Source organism: Ornithorhynchus anatinus, chromosome 4 (genome assembly GCF_004115215.2).
Source record: "Ornithorhynchus anatinus isolate Pmale09 chromosome 4, mOrnAna1.pri.v4, whole genome shotgun sequence".
In the NCBI taxonomy this organism is placed as follows: Eukaryota; Metazoa; Chordata; class Mammalia; order Monotremata; family Ornithorhynchidae; genus Ornithorhynchus; species Ornithorhynchus anatinus.
In genome coordinates this window covers 36,675,735-36,701,328 of record NC_041731.1, presented here as the reverse complement: position 1 = coordinate 36,701,328, position 25,594 = coordinate 36,675,735, and the positions used below count along the sequence as shown (strand labels likewise).

General features: G+C 53.4%; 1 protein-coding gene across 5 annotated transcripts in view; it reads left to right on the top strand.

Moving 5' to 3' along the window:
* The window catches only part of RALGDS (ral guanine nucleotide dissociation stimulator), a 91,850-nt gene that overhangs the window by 36,945 nt on the left and 29,311 nt on the right, over positions 1-25,594 (top strand). For 3 of the 5 annotated variants that reach the window (XM_007672781.4, XM_039911780.1, XM_007672779.4), the window contains exon 1: positions 17,063-17,798. The exons of the other annotated variants lie outside the window; for them this stretch is intronic. In XM_007672781.4, the coding sequence (XP_007670971.1) occupies positions 17,577-17,798 (222 nt within the window). In that variant the 5' untranslated portion in view covers positions 17,063-17,576. Of the gene's footprint in view, positions 1-17,062; positions 17,799-25,594 lie in introns of those variants that run through there. 5 annotated transcript variants of the gene reach the window in all.

The following is a 25,594-nucleotide window of genomic DNA, read 5'->3' as shown; positions in this document are numbered from 1 at the left end:
ACTTAGTCCCTTTCCCACATGGAGCTCAAAGTCTTAATCCCCATTTTACAGAGGAGAGAACCGAGACACAGAGAAGTTAAGTGATTTGCCCAAGGTCGCACAGCAGACATTCTGTGGGTAGGGGCGGTGTTGATCTAGATAATTCTCGGGCTAGAAGCGATATCAGAAGTTATCCCATCCTTCCCTTTGTTTTTATTCACGGCTTCTTCTGACCTCCCCTGCCATCTCTCCCACCCCCAGCCTCCCTGGTTGGACTCTGCCACCTCTCTGGCTCTTGGACAACCGAGGAGGTCCCAGCAGCCAAGGAAAATGAAACAGAAAGCGTTACTAGAGAAACCTTCCTGCTTCAGAAGGCAGAGCTTTCCCGGTGGAATCCAGTGGAATCCAGGAGGATATGAACGGATTATCTCATGAATGGCCTCTCCTCAGGGCTCCAGGCTGGCCTTAGAGCCCTCGGCTGCTCGGGGAAAATTCCTTCTCTGCCCATGGGGTTCCCTGCCCCTCAAATGACTCAGGCTCTGCTCTCTCCTGGACAGGCAAGGTTGCCCGGCCTGTCTCTGGTATGAGAGCTGGCACGTGACCCCCGTGGCAGGAATAGCGATCCGAGGAGTGTGGCTCCGTGGTTAGAGCCCAGGAATGGGGACGGGGAGATCCTGGTTTCTGACGTCCTGCTCCCAGCATGGGCCCTGTGGTCCTAGTGGATGCTTAATTAATATTAATTGGAGACACTAATGATGATAGAACTCGGGTCTGGCTCTCAAGGGGCCATATGGGGGTGGCGATTGAGACACTGTTTTGTTTCCTTTCCATATGATCATGTGCCTCGGTTGGCTAATGCCAGAGGAGGGACAGGTGGAAACGGAACTGGTTGGGGTCTTGTAGGCCGTCATTTTCTCTCTGGGGCTTGGTGCCCCTCTCCCAGCAGGTCTCAGCCCTAATACATGGTATTTGTATGTGCTTACTATGTGCCAAGCACTGCACTAAGTGCTATGCCCGGCGGAACTTCTCCTGCCCCAGCCCAGAGGAAGAAGCCAGAAGGAGGTATGGGAACTAGTGACTCTAGCAGGTGAGGGAGGAGTGTTTACGTTGTTCGATCAGGGAAAGAAGGTGGGTGGAAATTGAGGCGGCGTGTTGTTGTGCCCCTCCCTTCCCCCTCCTACCTACCAGGATGTCACAAACAGCTGGTGTTGCCATGGCAACATGACAGGATAAACTTACTTCTTTCTGGAGGTCAGAGATCAGTAGAGATCTATTCTCCTTTCTCTCGAGGTAGTTTTTAGAAAACCAATTTTCCTTCTGGGTAGGGCGGGTCTGATTATTGATACGTTGTTTCCTTTCTTTGTGGCTTTCTCCCCTTGTCGGCATCACCCCATGGTGTGTTCAGCTGAGTAAACTGGGGTGAGCATATTTGCAGCTCCTCCTGAACTCTCTCAGGAAGCCCCCTTAAATGGTCTCTTTGACCCCGCGGACTTAAACTCTGCTCTCGTCTCTAATCTCTAAACTCCCTGTGGGCAGGGGACGTATTTACCAAACCTCTTGTATAGTAATAATAATAATAATGTTGGTATTTGTTAAGCGCTTACTATGTGCCGAGCACTGTTCTAAGCGCTGGGGTAGACACACGGGAATCAGGTTGTCCCACGTGGGGCTCACAGTCTTAATCCCCATTTTACAGACGAGGTAACTGAGGCACCGAGAAGTCAAGTGACTTGCCCAAAGTCACACAGCTGACGAGTGGCTGAGCTGGGATTCGAACCCATGACCTCTCCAAAGTGCTTAGTACAATGCTTCAATACACACAAAGCGCTCAATAAATATGATCGATTGGTCTTTGTCTTTTATGTTGTTTCTGTATTTTTGTTGTTTCATCTTTCCATTTGTGTCTATCACCAACCCCTTCCCTGCTTTATTCTTGGATTGAGTCCATGGAGGGCCAGGAACAGTGTCTGACACTTAACTGTAGTTTTTTCCAAGAACTGAGTACAGAAAATATTTAATAAATACTCCTCGATCTCCTCCGCAGTATACCCATTTCCTTCATCTTGGGAGCGGGGAGCAGGGGGGATTGTCCCATGGTTTTGTTCTGTTTTGCTGTCTGTCTCCCCCGTTTAGACTGTGAGCCCTTTATTGGGCAGGGATTGTCTCTGTTGCCGAATTGTACATTTCAAGTGCTTAGTACAGTGCTCTGCATATAGTAAGCGCTCAATAAATACGAATGAATGAATGAATGAATGAATGAATGGAGGACAATTCTCTCCCCTGGGTCTGCATATCGACTTGGTGTCAACATGACCTCGCCAAGATGCTGCCTTGGGAGGATGAGAAGGTTCATAGTCACAGCAGAAGTTAGCGGGATCTGCTACCTTTGGGGAGAACAGGTTAAGCCACAGCATCCCTCTACAGAGGGCCAAACTATGTAGCCTGAACCCATTCCCCTTCTTCCCCCTCCAACCTACAAAGAAAGTCCACTCTCACTTATCCAGGGGTTCCTTCTTACATTTGTGAATTATTCTTATCCTCTGCCACCTCCCCCCAACCCAGCCTCTCTTATTTCCTTCTGCTGTCAGTCCGTTAGATGTTTCACTGCTCCTGGGCACTGCCAGTCGAGGAAGGCTGGAAAGAGGAGGGAGATGCTCAGCTCAGCTCTTCCTACATCTCAACTGCCTGCCAGTCTCCTCTGCCCTCGTAATCCTTCCTCCCCAGTAACTCCCCGCAGCTCCTGTGAGCTCTGTCGACTCCTTCCTTTAAATGCCACTCGTGGAGCTTCCATTTCAGACAAAGGCCTCCTTTGGCTGCTTCGGTGCCAGGATGAAGAGCTCCCCTTTAATCTGTGCTACCATCAAATGGCTCTCTCAGATTTCTGCTGGCTTCCTGCCTTTGGGAAAGTTGCTGTTTCCTCTGCTCCTGATAAATCACAGGTGCCCGAGGCCCTATTTCTTGTTGTCTCCTCCCCGACATCTGATTTAACATCATCTTATTCCCCTCAACCCCACCCGAGCTTCCCCCTATCCCCAGTCCTACAGGTTGTAGCATCCAGTGATTTTTCTCTTTTTATGGTATTTGTTGAGCATTTACTCTGTGCCCAGCACTGTACTAAACACCGACATAGATACAAGCTAATCAGGTTGGACATAGTCCTATCCCACATGGGGATTGCAGTCCTGATCCCCATTTTACAGATGACATAACTAAGACCCAGAGAAGTGAAGCAACTTGCCCGCGGTCACACAGCAGAGTAGTGGCAGAGCGGAATTAGAACCCAGATCCTAGAGATGTAGTTTCAGAAGGACCTTGAAGACGGGGAGAGCTGTGACTGCTACATGTGGAAGGGGAGGGAGTTTGAGAGAGGAGGGAGGGCGAGGACAAGAGGTCAGTGGCGAGAGAGACAAGATGATCCCTGTGTTCCTATCCTTTCTTCCTGCTGCTGGACCTTTCCTAACTCCTAAAGGGGAACTAACCTTCCCAACCTTCTCCATCTCCATTCTGCAGGGCAGGGAAGTGGTGCTGGAGGTGAATTATATTGGCAAAATGGAGCCCATTGATTTTGGATTTCCAGCTCGCCCTCTATCCCCCTTCCTCCTCCGCACCATCTTCCTAATTTATGGGCCTATGAGGCTTTGGAAGGGCCAAATACTTTGCATTTGATGGTTCACGTAATCACCTGGGCAGGAGTCGCTGCAGCAGGAAAGTATTCTGGATAAGGGCCAGGAGGCCACTCGGGTTACAGCTCTGCCCCTGGTCTGTGTGAGAATGAGATCTGGGGGCCTGGGGTGTTGAGACAGGAGGGACCTATCCGGGAGAACACTTCCTTGGGGACTTTGGTCACAGCACTTCTCCACCCTCCCGCCTCCCTGGCCCTGGGTTGGGCTGTATTTCAGTGCCTGCTTGAGCTGGAGTTTCTCAGGGAGCAGGGCAGAAGAAGAAGGGCCCCACCCCTGAGCCCCCCAGGCTGACCGGAGCCATGGGACCCGCTGGAATTCCTCGCCCCGCCTGCTGCGTGGGTGGTAATTGAGAGCCTGGGTGACACCCGGGGAGTCGGACAGAGGCGCTGTGGGCAGCACCCGACCCAGGCATTCACCGTGGGAGCCCAGGCGGCTGGGGATCCCTCTCCGCCCCCTATCCCATGGGCCGAGAAGCCAGCCCGGCCTGGGCCGCGGCTCCGGAAGGCAAATTGAAGAAGGGCCGTGTGCCCCCCTGCCTGTTTGCCTGCATATCTGTGGTGTTGGCGAGGGGGCGGGCAGTGACCAACAGAGCGGACCGAAGGAGACAGGAGCTGGGACAGACGGGGCTCCTTGATGTGAGTTTCTTGGGGGAACCGCCTGCTTCGTTTCGGCTCGAGGGACAGCGGGGCTGGTTTGGGGGCAAGGCCCAAGGTGGGGAATTCGACTTTGCTCCTCCCAACCCACGACTCCCTTGCCCTCATCTCCATTTGAAATGAATGCATGAACTCAGTTTATTCATTCAATCGTATTTATTGAGAGCTTACTGTGTGCAGAACACTGTACTAAACGATTGGAAAGTACGGTTTACTTCTGGAAAGGAGAGGAAAGGCATCTTGATGCCTGATTGTGGTCTTAAAAGAGGAGAAGTCAAAAAGATAGCTCCACCAACTGCTTCCCGGGACACGGAGCTCGGGGCGGGCACCTGTTGCGTGCGTGTGTGTGTGTGTGTCTGAGCACATCTTGGCTGTTCCTCTCCCGCGAGGAGGCCAAGGGCAGGATTTATCAGCCCGATAAAGCACCGAACGAACGTGTCTCTCCTTGAGCCTTCAGGGAATGAATGTTCTCCCGCCTTGCCTCTTCTTTCCAAGACATAACAGCTCCGCCGATGGTTATCACCCAGCACCTTCTGACTCACAAGATCTGAGAGCTGAGTCCTGGAGGGGGGCAGAACGTTGTGTGGGGTGGCTGGGTGAGGAGTTCTCAGTGAGTGTAGGAAGACACTGAGCTCTTACGTGATGGTGTCCCGGCAAGAACAGGTCTCTCTGGGGCCCGTGCTCCTGGGATTGAATCCTGGGTCTAACCCAAGTGCACTGGGTAACTTTGGGTAGGACGAATCAATTTTTCAAGGACCTTAGATTGGAGTTTTTAAGATCAGGATTGAAAAAAAGGTGGCCCAGGGTCACTGGTAAACGATATGCCAGTGGCCCCATTCTGGATGAGTTATTTCAAAGTGTGTGCTTTTTTTTTCCCTCAGTGCTGAGCCACTGGATCGGAGGGGGTGGGCTACCTCTCTCTGGCATGTGTGCCAAGGGGTGGACTTGGCTCTGACGCTGCTCCAGCCCTGCCTTGCTGGGTGTCAGGCAGCCGGCCTGCCTCAACCAGCAGCTGTCGGCTCCCACAGTGAGCAGGCATGGCTCCGGGCGGAATGCTCCGCTCTGCTCCGGGACGAGGAAGCAGTGTGGCCTAGCGGAAAGAGCCCGGGCCTGGGAGGCTGAGGAGCTGCGTTCAAATTCTGGCTCCGCCGCTTACCTCCTATGTGACTTTGAGCAAGAGACTTCACTAGGCCTCAGTTTCCTCATCTGTAAAACGGGACTTAACAGCTGTTCCCCCTCCTATTTAGTCTGTGAGCCTTATGTGGGACAGTGACTGTATCCGTCTGACCTCGTTATCTTGAATCTACTTCAGCGTTTAGTACAGCACTTGGCATAAAGTAAATGCTTAACAAATACCACAATAGTAATAATTATTATTAGGAATGGGGGAGAGCTGGTCCGTGCCCCTCCTGCTTTAGCCGTTTTGGCTGGCAGAATTAAGCCTCTGGCCAGGCCTGAGCTCTGTGGTGCTGCTCTTTTAAATCACTTGATTCCACCCCTATTCAGTATGAATTGATTTTTTGCTTTAACCCTATTTTAGATGAGACGGGAGAAATTGTATCTCAGCTGTAAAGGTTGTTTAATCCCAGAGAAGGTTCCTGTGGTTTCGGGGAAGCAGTGTGGCCTAGTAGAAAGACCACAGGCCTTGGAGTCAGAGGTCCTGGGTTCTAATCCCAGCTCCGCCACGTGACTGCCGTGTGAACTTGGGCAAGTCACTTAACTACTCTGCGCCAATCCTCATCTGTAAAATGAGGATTAAATCCTACTCCTTCCTACCTAGACTGTGAGGCCCATGTGGGACAGGGACAACCTGATTAACTTGTAACTACCCCAGTGCTTGGCACATAGTAAGAGTCTTACAAGTACCATTATTTATTTTATTTATCTATCTGACTCTGATGGGTTATATGCAGTTGTAGATGGGGGCAGAAGGATGGCCCGAACGATCGTTTGACAGGGTCCCCATGTCTTCTCTGAGAAGTCGGTCCGCTGGCTCCTCCACGGAGTGAGGCCTTGCTTCTCTGCAGGCTCCAGCCCCTCTGGGTTTCTTGAGCCTTGGGGATGGCCAAGGGTGGAGGTTTGGGACTAGGGGAATTGTCCAGCGAACCGGGGGTGGGCTACGGCAGCATGCCAGAGTGGTCAGGAAAGTGATTTGGGAGCTTCAAGGCAGGTTGAGCTCACACACCCTTTCCACACCATCCTTTTCATTTTGAGGGGAAGCCTAGATCTGGTAACAGTATTTGACCCTGGTGCCTGTCAAATAAAGGAAGTTAATGGGGAAAGGTTACTACTGTTCCCCTTCTAGTCCCCCCCACCCATACCCACACCCTTCAGTAGCCACAGGCTTGGGTGGATGCCGTGGATGGAGCGGGGAATAAGGAGTCGCACGGGGTTGGTAGAAGCAGCATGGTTTAGTGGATAAAGCATGGGCCTAGAAGGCAGAAGGATGTGGGTTCTAATCTCCACTCCGCCACATGCCTGCTGTGACCTTGGGCAAGTCACTTAACTTCTCTGGGCCTCAGTTACCTCTTCTGTAAAGTGGGGATGAGAGTGGGAGCCCCATGTGGGACAGGGACGGGGTCCAACCTGATTTACTTGTATCTACCCCAGGGCTTAGAACAGTGCTTGGCACATAGTAAGCGCTTAACAAGTACCAGAATTACGAGTAGTAGGGGGAGTGTTGGACCTCTACGGGGCACCCACCTCGTGCCGAGCTCTGAACAGAACAAACCTCCGACACAGCCTCCGTTCTGAATGGTGCCGCCACACCCGGCTCACCACAACCAGTACGTATGCTGGTGTACAGACACTGAGCAAACTTACACGCTTGCCTTTTTCTGTGACTTTGCTATAAGGTTTTGCTTTCTCTAGACTCCGGTCCAGGAGATTTAAGGAGGACGTGCAATCTCCATCTTTAAAAATAGGACTGACGTCTAGGACAGATAGGTGAGCGGGGCCGGTCACGGCCCAAGCTTTTTTAGACTGCCCCCTCACCCCCTCCCACTACATCTCCATTTGGATTCCTCCTTCCCCATCCTCCCCACCACAGGGAGCAGCTTCGAGGCAGGGGGCTGGATCGGTTGGCCTCCAGAGACGTCCCCTCCTTTTCGAACGCTAGGGTTCCGTTTCTAGTTTCCCCGCGTCTGGAGCGTTGGAGGTGGGTGTCTCAGGAAAGGGCACTTGGTGGGGAGAGGTGCGGAGTAGACAGGCTCATTCCTGCAGGGGCATGGTCGGGCGGGGGCGGTGTCAACGCCAGCCCTCTCCCCTGGCTCAGTTTACACGCCCCCGCCGCTCCCCGGCGTTGCTGACTTGGCCTGTTGGAGACCCGGCAGCCTCGGATCCTGTTTCCTTGGCTGGCTTTGGCAGGACACTGAGGCTGAAAGGCGGGGCCGGGCTCTGCTCCTTCCCCCTTCCCATCCCGTCCCATTCCTCCCGGGTGTTCCCGCAGACACCAGCTCGGGCCAGCCGAGTCAGGGCTTGGCCACGCAGCTTTGGGCATGCAGCTTCGGGCACGCAGCTTTGGGCATGCGGCGGCCTCCCTCAGTGGTATGTGTGAGCCCTTGTTGGGTGGGGCCGCCATCAACGTCAGCACCAAAGCAAAGAATGAAGGGATGTGGCATGGCATCCCGGCCATGCCGCTAACCGTCCAGCCTTTACAGCAGGCCCTGTTGTATTTGTAAGAGCTAAACAAATACCACAGTTGTTATTATGGCAGAGGGTCGGGAGGATTTCTGAGAAGACCCCCAACCCCCCCAGAGATCCCGAAGCGAGGGTGGGAAGGAGAAGGCCCCGTGAGATCAGCACATCTTACCCAAATATCCACTGCTGCTCGGAGGTCCTTACAAATGGAGGTGTAGGAGGTGGTCTGGTCCGGACACAGGGGATGGATTAAATCTAATCGATGGTATTTATTGAGCCCCAACTATGTGCAGAGCACTGTACTAAGTGCTTGGGAGAGCATAATGCAACAGAGTCGGCCGACACGTTCCCCGCCCTCAGTGAGCTTACAGTGACTAAATGGCCTGTGAGGTCCTTCGGAGAGGGTCCCAAGGGGAGAACCCGTGGCCACAGCGGTTTCAGAACCAAAGCAGAGGTGTAGCTGGATGTTTGAGGTAGGGAGATAGGTGGGGCAGGAGAGCCACCTTTTAAAGCACTCAATCGCCTTGCCCACTCCTACCTCAACTCGCGACTCTCTTCCACCCAGCCGGCACACTTGGCTCTTCTAATGCCAACCTTCTCACTGTGATTCGATCTCGTCTATCTCGCCGCCGAACTCTCGCCCACATCCTGCCTCTGGCCTGGAATGCCCTCCCTCCTCATATTTGACAGATAATTACTCCCCCACCCTTCAAAGCCTTATTGAAGGCATGCCTCCTCCAAGAGGACTTCCTTGACTAAGCCCTCCTCTTCTCCCACTCCCTTCTGCGTCGCCCTGACTGGCTCCCTTTATTCATCCCCCCTCCCAGCCCCAAAGCACTTATGTTCATCTTTGTAATGAATTAGTTATTAATGTCTGTCTTCCCCCTCTAGACTGTAAGCTCACTGTGGCCAGGGAATGTGTCCGTTTATTGTTATATTGTACTCTCCCAAGTGCTTAATACAGTGCCCTGCATACTGTAAGCGCTCAATAAATATGACTGACTGACTAACTTCCAGGTCCTTGCGAGTCACCATGCAGCCAACTCATCTCTTCTTTGGAGAAGGGAGATGGGAACACAATATGGTCTTTTGTTTGTGTGTTGCCTTTGGAAGCCATAGATTAAGCAGTCCTCTCTTAGGCCCCCCAAACGGCTGTGGAATCTCCTTTTCCAGTGAGAGGACGGGAGCTTGGGGGAGAGCCACAGGATGGCCAGGGGACTCTAATTGTGACTGCAGGCTGGGGTTGTCCCTCGGAAACTATTCCCCACTTGAGACACCATTTGTTTGGCTCCCGGGCACTGGCTGTTGGCTGCCGGCCTGCTGTCCTAGAGCGACAGGTCCCTGAAGGCCAGGGGTGACAGCAGAATTGGTGGCACTTCTGGGGAGCCAGAGAGTGGGGAACTGTAAAGGAGCAGGAAGTGATGATCCATGCTGCCCTGCACTGCTAGAGCCCTAGAGTCCCCAGAAGCCCAGGGCTAAGAGAAGCAGCATGGTCTAGTGGTTAGAACACGAGCCTGGGAGTCAGAAGGTCACGGGGTCTAATCCTGGCTCTGCCACTTGTCTGTTGTGTGACCTTGGGGAAGTCACTTCACTCCTCTGGACCTCGGTCACCTCATCTATAAAATGGGGATGAAGACTGTGAGTCTGATTTGGGACAGGGACTATGTCCAACCTGATTCGCTTGTATTCCCCCCCGCCCCCCTCAGTGCTTAGTACAGTGACTGGCACAGAGTAAGCGCTTAACAAATACCACAATTATTATTATTATTTTTAAGGCAGGTGAGGACTCAGCCCTGAGCATCCTAGAAGTCCCTCTGAAGGGCTCAGAGAAAGGAGGCCTACCCTGACTAAGTCTTCATTTCCTTTTCTCCCACCCCCTTCTGTCACCCTGATCTGCTCCCTTCATTCACCTCCCCCTTCAGCCCCTCAGCATTTATGTACCTATCCATAATTTACTTCTTTATATTAATGTCTGTCTCCCCCTCTAGATTTTAAGCTCAGTGTGGGCAGGGAATGTGTTTGTTATATTGCTCTACTGTACTCTCTCAAGTGCTTAGTACAGTGCTCTGCGTATAGTAACTGCGCAATAAATACCACTGATTGATTGATTGATCCTGTGGGGTCAGTGAACCAACCTCTCCCAGATTCATTCAATAGTATTTATTGAGCGCTTACTATGTGCAGAGCACTGTACTAAGCGCTTGGATTGTACAATTCGGCAACAGATAGAGACAATCCCTGCCCATTGACGGGCTTACAGTCTAATCGGGGGAGACAGATGGACAAAAACAAGACAGCTTAATCACGATAAAGAGAATCAAGGGGATGTTCACCTCATTAACAAAATAAATAGGGTAATAAAAAATATACAAATGAGCACAGTGCTGAGGGGAGGGGAAGGGAGAGGGGGAAGAGCAGATGGAAAGGGGGGAAAGGGGACTTAGCTGAGGGGAGGTGAAGGGGGGGGCAGAGAGGCAGCAGAGGGAGCAGAGGGAAAAGGGGAAGCTCAGTCTGGGAAGGCCTCTTGGAGGAGGTGAGCTCTCAGTAGGGGTTTGAAGAGGGGAAGATAGTTTGGCGGAGGTGAAGGGGGAGGGCGTCCGGGACAGCGGGAGGACGTGGCCCAGGGGTCGACCGCGGGATAGGCGTGAATGGGGGATGGTGAGGGGGTGAGTGGCAGAGGAGCAGAGCGTGCGGGGTGGGCAGTAGAAAGAGAGAAGGGAGGAGAGGTAGGAAGGGGCAAGGGGATGGAGAGCCTTGAAGCCCAGAGTGAGAAGGTTTTGTTTCATGCAGAGGTGGATAGGCAACTACTGGAGGATTTTAAGGAGGGGAGAGACATGCCCTGAGCATTTCTGCAGGAGGATGATGCAGGCAGCGGAATGAAGAATAGACTGGAGTGGGGAGAGACAGGAGGAAGGGAGATCAGAGAGAAGGCTGACACAATAATCCAGCCGGGATATTATGAGAGCCTGTACCGGTAAGATAGATAGCCGTTTGGGTGGAGAGGAAAGGGCGGATCTTGGTGATATTGTCAAGGTGAGACCGGCAGTCATTGGTGACGGATTGTATGTGTGGGGTGAATGAGAGAGCCGAGTCAAGGATGACACCAAGGTTGTGGGCTTGAGAGACGGGAAGGATGGTCGTACTGTCCACAGTGACAGGAAAGTCAGGAAGAGGACAGGGCTTGGGAGGGAAGATAAGGAGATGAGGAAGCATAGACTAGTTTCTTTCAGACAAGATGGACAACACTGAATTAGCTATACCCTCTGCAGACCACCTGGCGAACTCTCCCTCCTCTACTCTTCTGTCCCCCTCCAGAAGTCAGAATCTATGATGCGAGCACTATGCTAGCTAATACTGGACTGTGTCTTCACAGGTGAATTACCCAGATAACTTTAAACTTTGGCCTGGATGATTTGGCTCTTTCGGTGGGAACGATTGTTCGACGGGAAATATTCAGATTCCAGACGGTGCATTTAAAAACATCAGCTTTCCACATAATTTGCGGCTGGGGGGGTCCGCCCTTTGTGAATTTTTCCCGTAGGTAACAGATGTAGCTCTCAGAGTGAGCAGGAAGGGGCAGGAGCTTCGCAAATGAAGGGATGACTTAGTGGCTTTGTAGACCGATAGGGTCAGCCACTTTGAAGTTGAGACCCATCCAAGTGAAGTCCCACTTCTACTAAAAATTTGGTTATTTCCTGATTCTAGAGCTTGGAGGTTTCGTTTCCAGGGCTCACAGAGTCATTGTTGTTCTAACTTTAAGGAGGGCAAGCCCGGGAGGTGAGGATCCATCTCCTTTCTTGAAACCACTTGAAGCTTTCTGCTTCCATGGCAGCCAGCTCGGGATTACGGGGACCAGACCTCGGGCCCTTTGCAAGTTTAAGGGTCAATCCCGGCGGCATCTCCACCATCCGAACCTTCCCCTTATCCAGGGCCTGCTAGCTGGCCTTGGGAATCAGATTCAAGTTGAGGGAGACACTATTTGCAGGTGATGCCTTTAGCTGTAAACCCTCTATTCTCTAAAGTCCTTGTGGGCAGGGTTCATGTACTACCAGTACCAATGCTACTGTACTCTCCCAAGCACTTAATACAGTGCTCTGCACAGAGTAAGCACTCAACAAATGCCATTGATTATTATTATTAATAATAATTGTTATTACGGCTTTTGTTAAGAGCTTATATGTGCCGGGCGCTGTACTAAGTGTTGGGGTGGATACAAGCAAATGGGGTTGGAGACAACCCCTATCCCACATGGGGCTCACAGTCTCAATCCCCATTTTACAGATGAGGTAACTGAGGGCCAGGTGACTTGCCCAGGTTTACACAGCAGACAAGTGGTGGAAGCAGGATCAGAACCCATGACGTTCTGACTCCCAGTCCACTCGGCCAGGCTACTTCACTGTTGGCATGTCAGGGAGCTCGGTCCCTCAGGAACCTTCCTGGCTAGATTAGATGGCTGCCTGCATCACTTCTCAGAGAAGAAAGCGGCCCAGGGTCTCTGAGCAGGGGAGAGGGAGGAGGCGACAGCTCTGTTGGTGAGTTTGGTGTCCTCCTGGTGCGTGGACAGAGCTGAAAGGAGTCTGGTTTCCTTTTGAGGACAATCTAAGGGCTGCCCAGGGCTATGCAGAATTAGGGGGTTGACCCTCCCTCCTGAGAGAAAGGTCTTAAAGGTCCCAGGACCTGCAATGTGGTAACCAAAGTCCCAGTGTTTCGCAGGAGGTTTCTCGCACTGGTTTCCACCCAGCTGCTGCCAAATCCACTTACTGATCAGGGGTTTGGCTCCACCACCTGCCAAACCCTCTTCATGGATCAGGTGAGGCCTCCAGGCTCCTAGACCGGTGGGGGAACTAAGAGCATAAAGAGAAGTTGAATAGAACAGAGGTATCCCTTGAATGAGGAGTTAAAGACAAGATCTAATAATAATAAGATCTCCAGGCCTTGAACTCCCTTGGCTAAGTGACCTTGGGGGAAGCCACTTATCTGGGCCTCAGTTTGCCCATTTAGAAAAAGGAGGTGACCCCTCTTGCCCCTCTCTTCGAGTCCCATTGAGATAGTTGAGTGAAGAGGTTCGGCGTTCGCAGGGAAATGGTACTAAGTAAACTGACTGCGTTTATTATTATCCTGAAGGGCCAATTCTTTGCCGTCCTCCTCAAGGTTGGTCTCCCCTGGGCTGGATGGGGAGAGGGATTGTTTGCTGGGGAAAGGTTCGGCTTCTGTTCTACAGGCTTAGCAAGGTTAACTCTTTCTCTGCTGAGGTCTCTGGCCCAGGTCACCACCCAGACGCCCTCACACCCTCCAGGCGAGGAAACGGAGGGAGGATGCCTCAGAAAGCACACCCGCCACTCTCTCCCTCCCTCTGCCAGTCCCCTTCACTTTATCTTGAAAAGCCTCATCTCTGAAACATTAGCTGCCCCTCTCCGGACCAAAGGATCAAATTGCAGCATCTGCTCTGGTAGCGAGTTTCTCTCTCTCCCTCCCCGTACCCAGCTGAAGTTCTTCGGCCAGTGGGGAGCACCCCAGATTCCTGTCACTTAAGGGACTCCGCTTCATCTCCTGGCCGCTTTCTCTGGTCTGGGCCCCGATTAACCTTCCGAGGACACCTGTGGCAGAGAGAGAATGGTCTCCAGCTTCACATTCCCACCGCCCACCAGGATTCACTTTGGGGTTAAGTTCAAGATCTTCAGCCAAGGGAGGAGTAGATTCCGGGGGGGGGGGGACATTGAATTAGGCTTGGGAAACAGCGTGGCTTAGCGGGAAGAGCCGGGGCTTGGGAGTCGGAGGTCGTCTGTTCTAATCTCAGCTCCGCCACTTATCTGCTGTATGACCTTGGGCAAGTCACTTCACTGTGCCTCAGTTACCTCATCTGTAAAAACGGGGATTACAAAAAAAAGTGTGAGCCCACGTGGGACAATCTGATTACCCTGTATCTACCCCAGCGCTTAGAACAGTGCTCTGCACATAGTAAGCGCTTAACAAATGCCATAATAATTATTATTCAACAGCCACTGCTGCTTTAGAAGAGGGGGCTGTGCCAAGAGTTAGGGCAGTAGGATTTTGTTCTCCAGTCTACCTTCGGCTGAATGATGGCCGCTCCTAACTCGTGTCTCCTCTTGCGGACCGGATGATGCAGTCAGCCTGGGCTCTTTTGCTAAGTGGAGGCTGTGGAGGGATTCTGTAGTTCGATTCCACCCCAGGGCCCGCTTGTTAGCAGAAAGCCTGCACCTGCAGCCTGGATGGAGATGCGACCAGAGCTGAAAAAGGGCCCGAGGGTTCCTCGAGCACTGTGAAAGCCTTACACTGGCTAGAAATCTCCCATCAAAGAGAAGATCCAGCACTAGTGGCCAATTCAGTCCCAAACTGAACCAGAACTGATCCGAACCTTGTTATGGGCAGGGAATGTTCATTCCTTCATTCATTCAATAGTATTTATTGAGCGCTTACTATGTGCAGAGCACTGTACTAAGCGCTTGGAATGTACAAATCGCTAACAGATAGAGACAGTCCCTGCCCTCTGACGGGCTTACGGTCTAATGGGTGGAGACGGACAGACAAGAACAATGGCAATAAATAGAATCGAGGGGATGAACATCTCATTAAAATAAATAGGGTAATGAAGATATATACAGTTGAGCGGACGAGGACAGTGCCGAGGGGAGGGGAAGGGAGAGGGGGAGGAGCAGAGGGAAATGGGGGGAAGAGAGGGTTTAGCTGCGGAGAGGTGAAGGGGGGTGGTAGAGGGAGTAGAGGGAGTAGAGGGAGAAGGGGAGCTCGGTCTGGGAAGGCCTCTCGGAGGAGGTGAGCTGTAAGTAGGGTTTTGAAGAGGGGAAGAGAATCAGTTTGGCGGAGGGGAGGAGGGAGGGCGTTCCGGGACCGCGGGAGGACGTGGCCCGGGGGTCGACGGTGGGACGGGCGAGACCGAGGGACGGTGAGGAGGTGGGCGGTGTAGGAGCGGAGCGTGCGGGGTGGGCGGTAGAAAGAGAGAAGGGAGGAGAGGTAGGAGGGGGCAAGGTGAGGGACAGCCTTGAAGCCTCGTATTGTCGGGTTGTACTCTCCCAAGTGCTTAGTATAGTGCTCTGCGCACAGTAAGTGCTCAATAAATAACATTGATTCATTCTGCTGGCCACACACACTTGCCTTCACCGGCTGCTGAAGACTGGAGTCCCAGCAGCTCTGAGGAATCTTTAAATGAATGAGAGCATTCCTGCATCGTGCTCCCTTGCCTGTTCTGAAGTGGGAAAGGTTCAGCAACTGCTCTCCTTCCCCTCCTCAAGCCAACTTGGAGAAGTTGGCATGGCCTTGTGGAAAGAGCACAGACTTGGGAGTCAAAGGACCTGAGTTCTAATTCTGTCTCTGCCACATGTCTGCTGGGGGACCTTGGGCAAGTCACTTAACTTCTCTGTGCCTCGATATACCCTCATCTTGAAAATGGAGATTAAAGCTGTGAGCCCCATATGGGATATACACTGTATCCAACCTGATGCCCCTGTCTCTCCCCCACCGCTTAGAACAGTGCTTGGCACATAGTACGTGCCCAACAAAACTCTCTTTTCCTCTCTCCCCCATCCTTTTTTTTATCTCCCTCGCCTCTTTTTCTTAAATGGTATTAAGCACTTTCTAGAGTAATAATAATAATAATAATATTTGTGGTATCTGTTAAGCACTTACTATGTGCCGGGCACTGTTCTAATCGCTGCGATAGGTACAAGGCGATCAGGTTGGACAGAATCCCTGTCCCCCACGGGACTCGCAGTTTTAATCTCCATGTTCCCGATGGGCAGGGACTGTCTCTATCTGTTGGCGAACTGTCCATTCCAAGCGCTTAGTACAGTGCTCTGCACAAAGTAAGCGCTCAATAAATACTAGTGAATGAATGAATGAGGGAACGGAGGCACAAAACCTGCCTCCGTCCCAATGTGTCTCGGTGGAAAGAGCACGGGCTGGGGATTCAGAGGTCATGAGTTCAAATCCCAGCTCCGCCGCTCGTCAGCTGAGTGACTTTGGGCAAGTCACTTCACTTAGCGTGGCTCAGCGGAAAGAGCCCGGGGTTGGGAGTCAGAGGTCATGGGTTCGAATTCCGGCTCTGCCACTTGTCAGCTCTGTGACTGTGGGCAAGCCACTTAACTTCTCTGTGCCTCAGTTCCCTCATCTGTAAAAAGGGGAAGAAGACTGTGAGCCTCACGTGGGACAACCTGATGCCCCTGTATCTCCCCCACCGCTTAGAACAGTGCTCCGCACACAGTAAGCGCTTAACAAATACCAACATGATTATTATTCTCTGGGCCTCAGTTCCCTCATCTGTAAAATGGGGATGAAGACTGTGAGCCCCATGGGGGACAACCTGATCACCCTGTATCCTCCCCAGCGGTTAGAGCGGCGCTGGGCACAGAGTAAGCGCTTCACAAATCCCATCGCCATTATTATGATGATCTTCCGTGCCACCTCCCAGTTCTTGCACGCTCCGACCGGCCACTAGCCACTTCCCTTCCAGCTCCTGTGGATCCAAACCGGGTTTTGGCTTCCCCTCGGCCCTGCCGCCTCCTCCTCCTCCTCCTTTTTCTCCTCCTCCTCCTTTTTCTCCTCCTCCTCCTCCTTTTTCTCCTCCTCCTCTTCTCCTCCTCCTCCTCCTTTTCTCCTCCTCCTCCTCCTCCTCCTCCTCCTTTTTCTCCTCCTCCTCCTCCTCTTTCTCCTCCTCCTCCTCCTCTTTCTCCTCCTCCTCCTCCTCCTCCTTTTTCTCCTCCTCCTCCTCCTCCTTTTTCTCCTCCTCCTTTTTCTCCTCCTCCTCCTCCTCCTTTTTCCCCTTCTCCTCCTCCCCCTCTTCCTCCTCCTCCGTCGTCAGTCCCTGCTCCGGGCCGCGCTGCAGCCTGAGCTCCGCTCCGTATTCCAGTGTGCGCTCCAGCCCGCGGTTCAGTGGGAGCTGCGCTCCGCGCTCCACCTTGAGCTCCGCAATCCGGTCCGCACTCCAGCCGGAGCTCCAGGTTGAGCTCCCTTCCGCGCTCCGCTCCGCGCTGCAGCCTGAGCTCCGCGCTCCGGTCCGTACTCCAATCCGTCCTCCAGCTTGAGCTGGGCGCTCTGCCGTGCAGCCCGAGCTCCAGTTGGAGCTGCGCGCTCCTTACTCCGCTCCGCACTCCGGTCCGTCCTCCAGTTTGAGCTCCATACTCCAGTCCGAGCTGCAAGCTCCGCCCCGCACTCCAGTCCGTCCTCCAGTTTGAGCTCCTTAGTCCAGTCCGAGCTGCGCGCTCCGCAATCCAGTCCGTCCTCCAGCCCGAGCTGGGCGCTCTGCCGTGCAGCCCGAGCTGCAGCTTGAGCTCCGCGCTCCTTAATCCGGTCCGTCCTCCAGTTTGTACTCCAGTTTGAGCTCCGTCCTCCAGGCCGAGCTGCGCGCTCCTTGATCCGGTCCGTCCCGCCGTCCGAGCTCCGTAATCCAGCCGGTGGTCCAGCCCCGAGCTCCGGCTTGAGCTCCACTTGGCGCCGCGGTCCCTCTCTTGCAGTCTGAGCTGCAGTCTGAGCTCCCCTCCTCGGCGAGGTCGGCGCTCCCCGGCCATGCCGAGCCTCCGGGGGCTCGGGGCCGCTCGTTGGCGGCGGGGCTGAAGCCTCCGCCCCTCCTCGGGTCCGCGGGGCGGCCCGGATGGTGCAGCTCATGCGGTCCGAGGAGTGTCCGGTGGCCGCGTCCCCGGGTCCGCGGGCGCAGCATGAGGCGGCGGGCGGCTCGGCGGAGACCATGTTCCCCGGGAGCCGGCGGAGCCGCAGCCTGTGGGACGCCGTGCGCCTGGAGGTGGCCGCCGCCGACAGCTGCCCCGTCGTGCTGCACAGCTTCACCCAGCTGGACCCCGACCTGCCCCGCCTCGAGGTGAGCCCCGCTGCAGCCCCCCGACACCCCCCGCCTTTGCCCATCCTCATCCCCAAGCCGCTGACACGGGGCCGAGCGCTGGGGAGCAGGCGAGGTCTTCGGGTCGGCCCGCCTGGGGCTCCCCCTCTTCATCCCCGTTTGATGATCGTGAGGATGGCATTGGGTTAAGCGCTTACTCTGGGCTAAGCGTTGGGGAGGAGACGGGGTCATCGGGTTGGCCCACCTGGGGCTCCCCCCCTTCATCCCCGTTTGATAATCATGAGGATGGCATTGGTTAAGCGCTTACTATGTGCTAAGCGTTGGGGAGGAGACGAGGTCATTGGGTTGGCCCACCTGCAGTTCACGGGCTTCATCCCCGTTTGATAATAAGGGTGGCATTGGGTTAAGCGCTTACTAGGTGCTAAGCGTTGGGGAGGAGACGGGGTCATCGGGTTGGCCCACCTGGGGCTCCCCCCCTTCATCCCCGTTTGATAATCATGAGGATGGCATTGGGTTAAGCGCTTACTATGTGCTAAGCGTTGTGTAGGAGATGAGGTCATCGGCTTGGCCCACCTGGGGCTCTCCCCCTTCATCCCCGATTGATAATAAGGGTGGCATTGGTTAATCGCTTACTATGTGCTAAGCGCTGGGGAGGAGACGAGGTCATCGGGTTGGCCCACCTGGGGCTCTCCCCCTTCATCCCCGATTGATAATGAGGATGGCATTGGTTAATCGCTTACTATGTGCTAAGCGCTGGGGAGGAGACGAGGTCATCGGGTTGGCCCACCTGGGGCTCACGGGCTTCATCCCCGTTTGATAATAATGAGGATGGCATTGGGTTAAGCGCTTACTATGTGCTAAGCATTGCGTAGGAGATGAGGTCATCGGCTTGGCCCACCTGGGGCTCTCCCCCTTCATCCCCGATTGATAATGAGGATGGCATTGGTTAATCGCTTACTATGTGCTAAGCGCTGGGGAGGAGACGAGGTCATCGGGTTGGCCCACCTGGGGCTCCCCCCCTTCATCCCCGTTTGATAATAATGAGGATGGCATTGGGTTAAGCGCTTACTATGTGCTAAGCATTGCGTAGGAGATGAGGTCATCGGCTTGGCCCACCTGGGGCTCCCCCCCTTCATCCCCGTTTGATAATAATGAGGATGGCATTGGGTTAAGCGCTTACTATGTGCTAAGCGTTGGGGAGGAGACGAGGTCATTGGGTTGGCCCACCTGGAGCTCACGGGCTTCATCCCCGTTTGATAATAAGGATGGCATTGGGTTAAGCGCTTACTATGTGCTAGGCGCTGAGGAGACGGGGGCATCGGGTTGACCCACGTGGGGCTCCCGGGCTTCATCCCCATTTGACAGTAATAAGGATGGCATTGGTTAAGCGCTCACTAGGTGCTAAGCGCTGGGGAGGAGACGGGGGCATCGGCTTGGCCCACCTGGAGCTCACGGGCTTTATCCCCGTTTGATAATAAGGATGGCATTGGGTTAAGCGCTTACTATGTGCTAAGCGCTGGGGAGGAGACGGGGGCATCGGGTTGGCCCACCTGGGGCTCACGGGCTTCATCCCCGTTTGATAATAATGATGATGGCATTGGTTAAGCGCTTACTATGTGCCAAGCGCTGTTCTCCAAGCGAGGGGGCGTCTCGACGCCCCGGGGACCCAGCTTTCGTGCCAGTCATAAGAACGATGGCATTGGTTAAGCACTTACTATGTTCTAAGCGCTCAGGAGGATACGAGATCATCGGGTTGTCGCACGTGGGGCTCACAGGCTTCATCCCCATTTTACAGTAATTAGGATGGCATTGGTTAAGCGCTTACTATGTGCTAAGAGCTGGGGAGGATACGGTGTTGGTGTTTGTTAAGCGCTTACTATGTGCCGAGCACTGTTCTAAGCGCTGGGATAGATACAGGGTAATCAGGCTGTCCCACGTGAGGCTCACAGTTAATCCCCATTTTACAGATGAGGTAACGGAGGCACAGAGAAATTAAGTGACTCGCCCACAGTCACACAGCTGACAAGTGGCCGAGCCGGGATTCGAACTCATGACCTCTGACTCCCAAGCCCAGGCTCTTTCCACTGAGCCATGCTGCCTTCCCATGTGGGGCTCACAGGCTTCATCCCCATTTTAGAATAATAATAATGATGATGGCATTTGTTAAGCGCTTACTATGTGCCAAGCGCTGTTCTCCAAGCAAGGGGGCATCTCAACGCCCCGGGGACCTGGCTTGCATAGCAATCATAATAACGACGGTATTTGTTAAGCAGCGTGGCTCAGTGGAAAGAGCACGGGCTTTGGAGTCAGAGGTCATGGGTTTGAATCCCGGCTCGGCCACTTGTCAGCTGTGTGACTCTGGGCAAGTCACTTAACTTCTCGGTGCCTCAGTTACCTCATCTGTAAAATGGGGATGAAGACTGTGAACCCCATGTGGGACAACTTGATTCCCGTGTCTCCCCCAGCGCTTAGAACAGTGCTCGGCACATAGTAAGCGCTTAACAAATACCAACATTATTATTGTTAAGCGCTTACTGTGTGCCAAGCGCTGTTCTCCAAGCGAGGGAGCATCTCGACGCCCCGGGGACCCGGCTTTCGTGCCAGTCATAATAACGATGACATTTGTTAAGCGCTTACTATGTGCCAAGTGCTGTTCTAAGCGCTGAGGAGGATACGAGGTCATCAGGTTGCCCCACGTGGGACTCACAGGTTTCATCCCTATTTTATAATAATAATAATAATAAGGATGGCATTGGTTAAGCGCTTACTATGTGCCAAGCGCTGTTCTCCAAGCGAGGGGGTACCTCGACGCCCCGGGGACGGCTTTCGTGCCAGTCATAAGAACGACAGCATTGGTTAAGCGCTTACTATGGGCCAAGCGCTGGGGCGGATACGAGGTCATCGGGTTGTCCCACATGGGGCTCACAGGCTTCATCCCCATTTTACAATAATAAGGATGGTATTTGTTAAGCGCTTACTATGTGCTAAGCACTGGGGAGGAGATGAGGTCATCGGGTTGTCCCACATGGGGCTCACAGGCTTCACCTCCATTTTATAATAATGATGGCATTTCTTAAGCGCTTACCACTGCTCTCTCAGAGGTCACCCATGACCACCTCCTTGCCAAATCCAATGGCTCCTACTCTATCCTAATCCTCCTTGCCCTCTCAGCTGCCTTTGACATTGTCGACCATCCCCTCCTCCTCCACACCTTATCTCACCTTGGCTTCACGGCCTCCGTCCTCTCCCTGTTCTCCTCTTATCTTTTTGGCCGTTCATTCTCGGTCTCCTTCGCGGGCACGTCCTCCCCCTCCCATCCTCTACTCGTCCTCCCCCTCCCATCCTCTAACTGTTGGGGTTCCTCAAGGGTCAGTTCTCGGCCCTCTTCTGTTCTCCATCTACACTCACTCCCTCGGTGAACTCATTCGTTCTCACGGCTTCAACTGTCATCTCTATGCAGATGACACGCAGATCTACGTCTCCTCCCCTGTCCTCTCCCCCTCCCTTCGGGCTCCTATCTCCTCCTGCCTCCGGGACATCTCCACTTGGATGTCTGCCCACCATCTAAATCTCAACATGTCCAAAACTGAGCACCTTATCTTCCCTCCCACGCCCTGTCCTCTTCCTGACTTCCCTGTCACTGAGGACGGAACGACCATCCTTCCCGTCTCTCAGGCCCGCAACCTCGGTGTCATCTTCGACTCGGCTCTCTGATTCATCCCACACATCCAATCCGTCACCGAGACCTGCCGGTCTCACCTTTATAATATCGCCAAGATCCGCCCTTTCCTCTCCATCCGAACGGCTATCTTACCGGTACGGGCTCTCGTAATATCCCGGCTGGATTACTGTGTCAGCCTTCTCTCTGATCTCCCTTCCTCCCGTCTCTCCCCGCTCCAGTCTATTCTTCCTTCCGTTGCCCGGCTCATCTTCCTGCAGAAACGTTCTGGACATGTCACTCCCCTTCTTCAAAACCTCCAGTGGTTGCCTATCGACCTCCGCACGAAACAAAAACTTCTCACTCTAGATTTCGAGGCTGTCCATCCCCTTGCCCCCTCCTACCTCTCCTCCCTTCTCTCTTTCCACCGCCACCCCGCACGCTCCGCTCCTCCGCCGCCCACCTCCTCACCGTCCCCCGTTCTCGCCCATCCCGCCGTCGACCCCCGGGCCACAGCCTCCTGCAGTCCTGGAACGCCCTCCCTCCTCACTTCTGCCAAACTAATTCTCTTCCCCTCTTCAAAGCCCTACTGAGAGCTCACCTCCTCCAGGAGGCCTTCCCAGACTGAGCTTCCCCTTTTCCCTCTGCTCCCTCTCTGTCCCCCCACTTCACCTCCCCTCAGCTAAGCCCCCTTTTCCCCCCTTTTCCCTCTGCTCCTCCCCCTCTCCCTTCCTCTCCCCTCAACACTGTGCTTGTCCGCTCATTTGTATATATTTTTATTACCTTATTTATTTTGTTAATGAGATGTACATCCCCTTGATTCTATTTATTGCTATTGTTTTAATGAGATTTACATCCTCTTGATTCTATTTACTGTTCTTGTTTTTGTCTGTCTCCCCCAATTAGACTATAAGCCCGTCATTGCGCAGGGACCGTCTCTATCTGTTGCTGATTTGTCCATTCCAAGTGCTTAGTACAGTGCTCTGCACACAGTAAGGGCTCAATAAATACTATTGAATGAATGAATATGCGCCAAGCGCTGTTCTCCAAGCGAGGGGGCATTTCGACACCCTGGGGACCTGGCTTTTGTGCCAATCGTAATAACGATGGTATTTGTTAAGCGCTTACTATGTGCCAAGCGCTGTTCTCCAAGCGAGGGGACACCGCGACGCCCCGGGCACCCGGCTTTCGTGCCAGTCATAAGAACGATGGCATTGGTTAAGCGCTTACTATGTGCTAAGCACTGGGGAGGATACGAGGTCATCGGGTTGTCCCACGTGGGGCTCACAGGCTTCATCCCCGTTTTATAATAATAATAAGGATGGCATTGGTTAAGCGCTTACTATGTGCCAAGCGCTGTTCTCCAAGCAAGGGGACATCTCGACGCCCCGGGGACCTGGCTTTCGTGCCCATCATCATAACGACGGTATTTGTTCAGCGCTTACTATGTGCCAAGCGCTGCTCTAAGCGCTGGGGAGGTTACGAGGTCATCACGTTGTCCCACGTAGGGCTCACAGGCTTCATCCCCATTTTAGAGTTGAGATCACTGAGGCCCAGTGAAGTGACTTGCCCAAAGTCATCCAGCCAACAGGCGGCGGAGCCGGGATTTGAATCCACTACCTCTGACTCCCCAGCCCGGGTGCTTTCCACTGAGCCACGCTGCTTCCCTGACGCCGGGTTTAGGAGTCAGAGGTCGTGGGTTCTAATCCCACCTCCGCCACTCATCTGTTGAGTCACCTTGGGCAAGCCGTTTCTTAATGTTGGTATTTGTTAAGCGCTTACTATGTGCAGAGCACTGTTCTAAGCGCTGGGGTAGATATAGGGGAATCAGGTTGTCCCATGTGAGGCTCACAGTTAATCCCCATTTTACAGATGAGGTAATTGAGGCACAGAGAAGTTAAGAGACTTGCCCACAGTCACACAGCTGACAAGTGGCAGAGCCGAGAGTCGAACCCATGACCCCCGACTCCGAAGCCCAGGCTCTTTCCACCGAGCCACGCTGCTTCCCCCAAGCTCTATGCCTCTAAGTTTCACTGCTCTATGCCTCAGTGACCTCATCTGTAAAATGGGGATTACGACTCTGAGCCCCACCTGAGACAACCCGATTGCCTTGGATCTACCCCAGCGCTTAGAACAGCGCTTGGCACGTAGGGAGCGCTGAACAAATCCAGTTATTATTATCGTTATTATTACCCCAGTGGTTAGAACAGTGCTCTGTGCACAATGAGCACTCAATAAATAGTAATGATGGTATTTAAGTGCTTACTATGTGCCAAGCACTGTTCTAATCGCTGGGATTGGATGAATGCTCGGCACATAGGGAAGCAGCGTGGTTTAGTGGCAAGAGCCCGGGCTTGGCGGTCAGAGGTCATGGGTTCCAATCCCGGCGCCGCCACTTGTCAGCTGTGTGACTTCGGGCAAGTCGCTTCAGTTTCCTCTTCTGTCAAATGAGGATGAAGGTTGGGAACCCCACGTGGACAACCTGATCACCTTGTATCTATCCCAGTGCTGAGAACAGTGCTTGGCACATAGTAAATGCTTAACAAGTACCATCATTGTTATAATTATTATTACAGTAAGCGCTTAAAGATGCCATAATTATGATGATGATGATTAAGGGAGAGGGGGCTTTGCCTTGATCCAAGGAGCCTCGGCCGGTCTGCAATTTTAGGAGTGGTCTCGGGCAGGATTTAGGACCCTAGAGATGGCCCTCTGTGGGTCATGACCGTTATTCAGTAATTGGCATTCATCGATCACCTCCCCCCCCGCCCCCCGCCCGGAGGGCTTGGCACAGATGTCGGATTGAGAGGAAGGGATTCAGGACCTCAGGTAGGTCCGCGATGCGCCCACGTAGGCCTGGACCAGGGCAAGACTGGATTTCCCAGCCCTCTCTAACCTTAGGCCCTCCCCCCCAGCCCCGCCCCCGGCGATGCAGACCCTCGCCCCCCCACACCTGGGGGGGTGCGGACGCTCAGATTTGTCCCACCCGGGGCCCCGGACACATCCGAGTTTCCAGTTGGAGCTGAAAAGACCCAAAATGATGGCCTTCTAGCCTTGGCCAGTTGTCCTCTCCCAAGCGCTCAGTACAGTACTCTGCACACAGTAGGTGCTCAATAAATACCTTCGATCATTAACTGTTCGAAGCTTGTCTTGTCCCCTCGGAAATCCCCATCTCCTTTTTGCGGTACTCGCAAAATAACAATCAATGGTATTGAGCACTCATTATGTGCAGAGCATTGTACTAAATGCTGGGGAGAATATAATGCTGCAGAATTGTTAGTACCTTATCTACCCCAGTGCTTTGAACAGTGCCTGGCACATAGCGAGAGCTTAACAAGTTAGCACCTTTGTTCGCTCTCTTTCCCTTCCTTCCTTCTCCATATGTATATGATGATGATGGTATTTGTTAAGCACATACTATGTGCCAAGCACTGTTCTAAGCACTGGGGGGCTACAAGGTAATCAGGTTGTCCCACGTGGAGCTCACGGTCATAATCCCCATTTTACAGATGAGGGCACTGAGGCCCAGAGAAGTTGTCTTTCTTGCCCAAAGCCACTCAGCTGACAAGTGGCGGAGGCTACAAGGTAATCAGGTTGTCCCACGTGGAGCTCACGGTCATAATCCCCATTTTACAGATGAGGGAACTGAGGCCCAGAGAAGTTGTCTTTCTTGCCCAAAGCCACTCAGCTGACAAGTGGCGGAGCTGGGATTAGAACCCATGACCTTTTACTCCCAAGCCTGTGCTCTTTCCACTGAGCCATTAAGGGCTCACAGTCTTAATCCCCATTTTACACTCAGAACAAAGCTACCACCCTCTGATGGAACTGTCCTGTGGCACCCATAACTTCCCCACCCTGCAGTTTGGAGAACCTTCCCGGCCCCGAAGGGAGTGGATTTACAGAGCCCGGGGCAGGGGGGTTGGAGGGTGGGATTGGGGTTGGGAGGAAGGGAAAGGGGGCCCCAGGGTAGCCCGGTCAGTTCAAGGCATGAGTTTTGAGGCTGCCTGGGCTGGTAAGGCCTCAAGTTTAAAGGCGGTAGGTTCAAAACAAAAAGAAACACTTTTCCCCCTCAGCGGGTGGTAAAGCATATGGAATGCATTCCCACAGGAAATCGCGCAGGCCAAAAATACCATTAGCTTCAAGAGGAGTTTGCATCAGT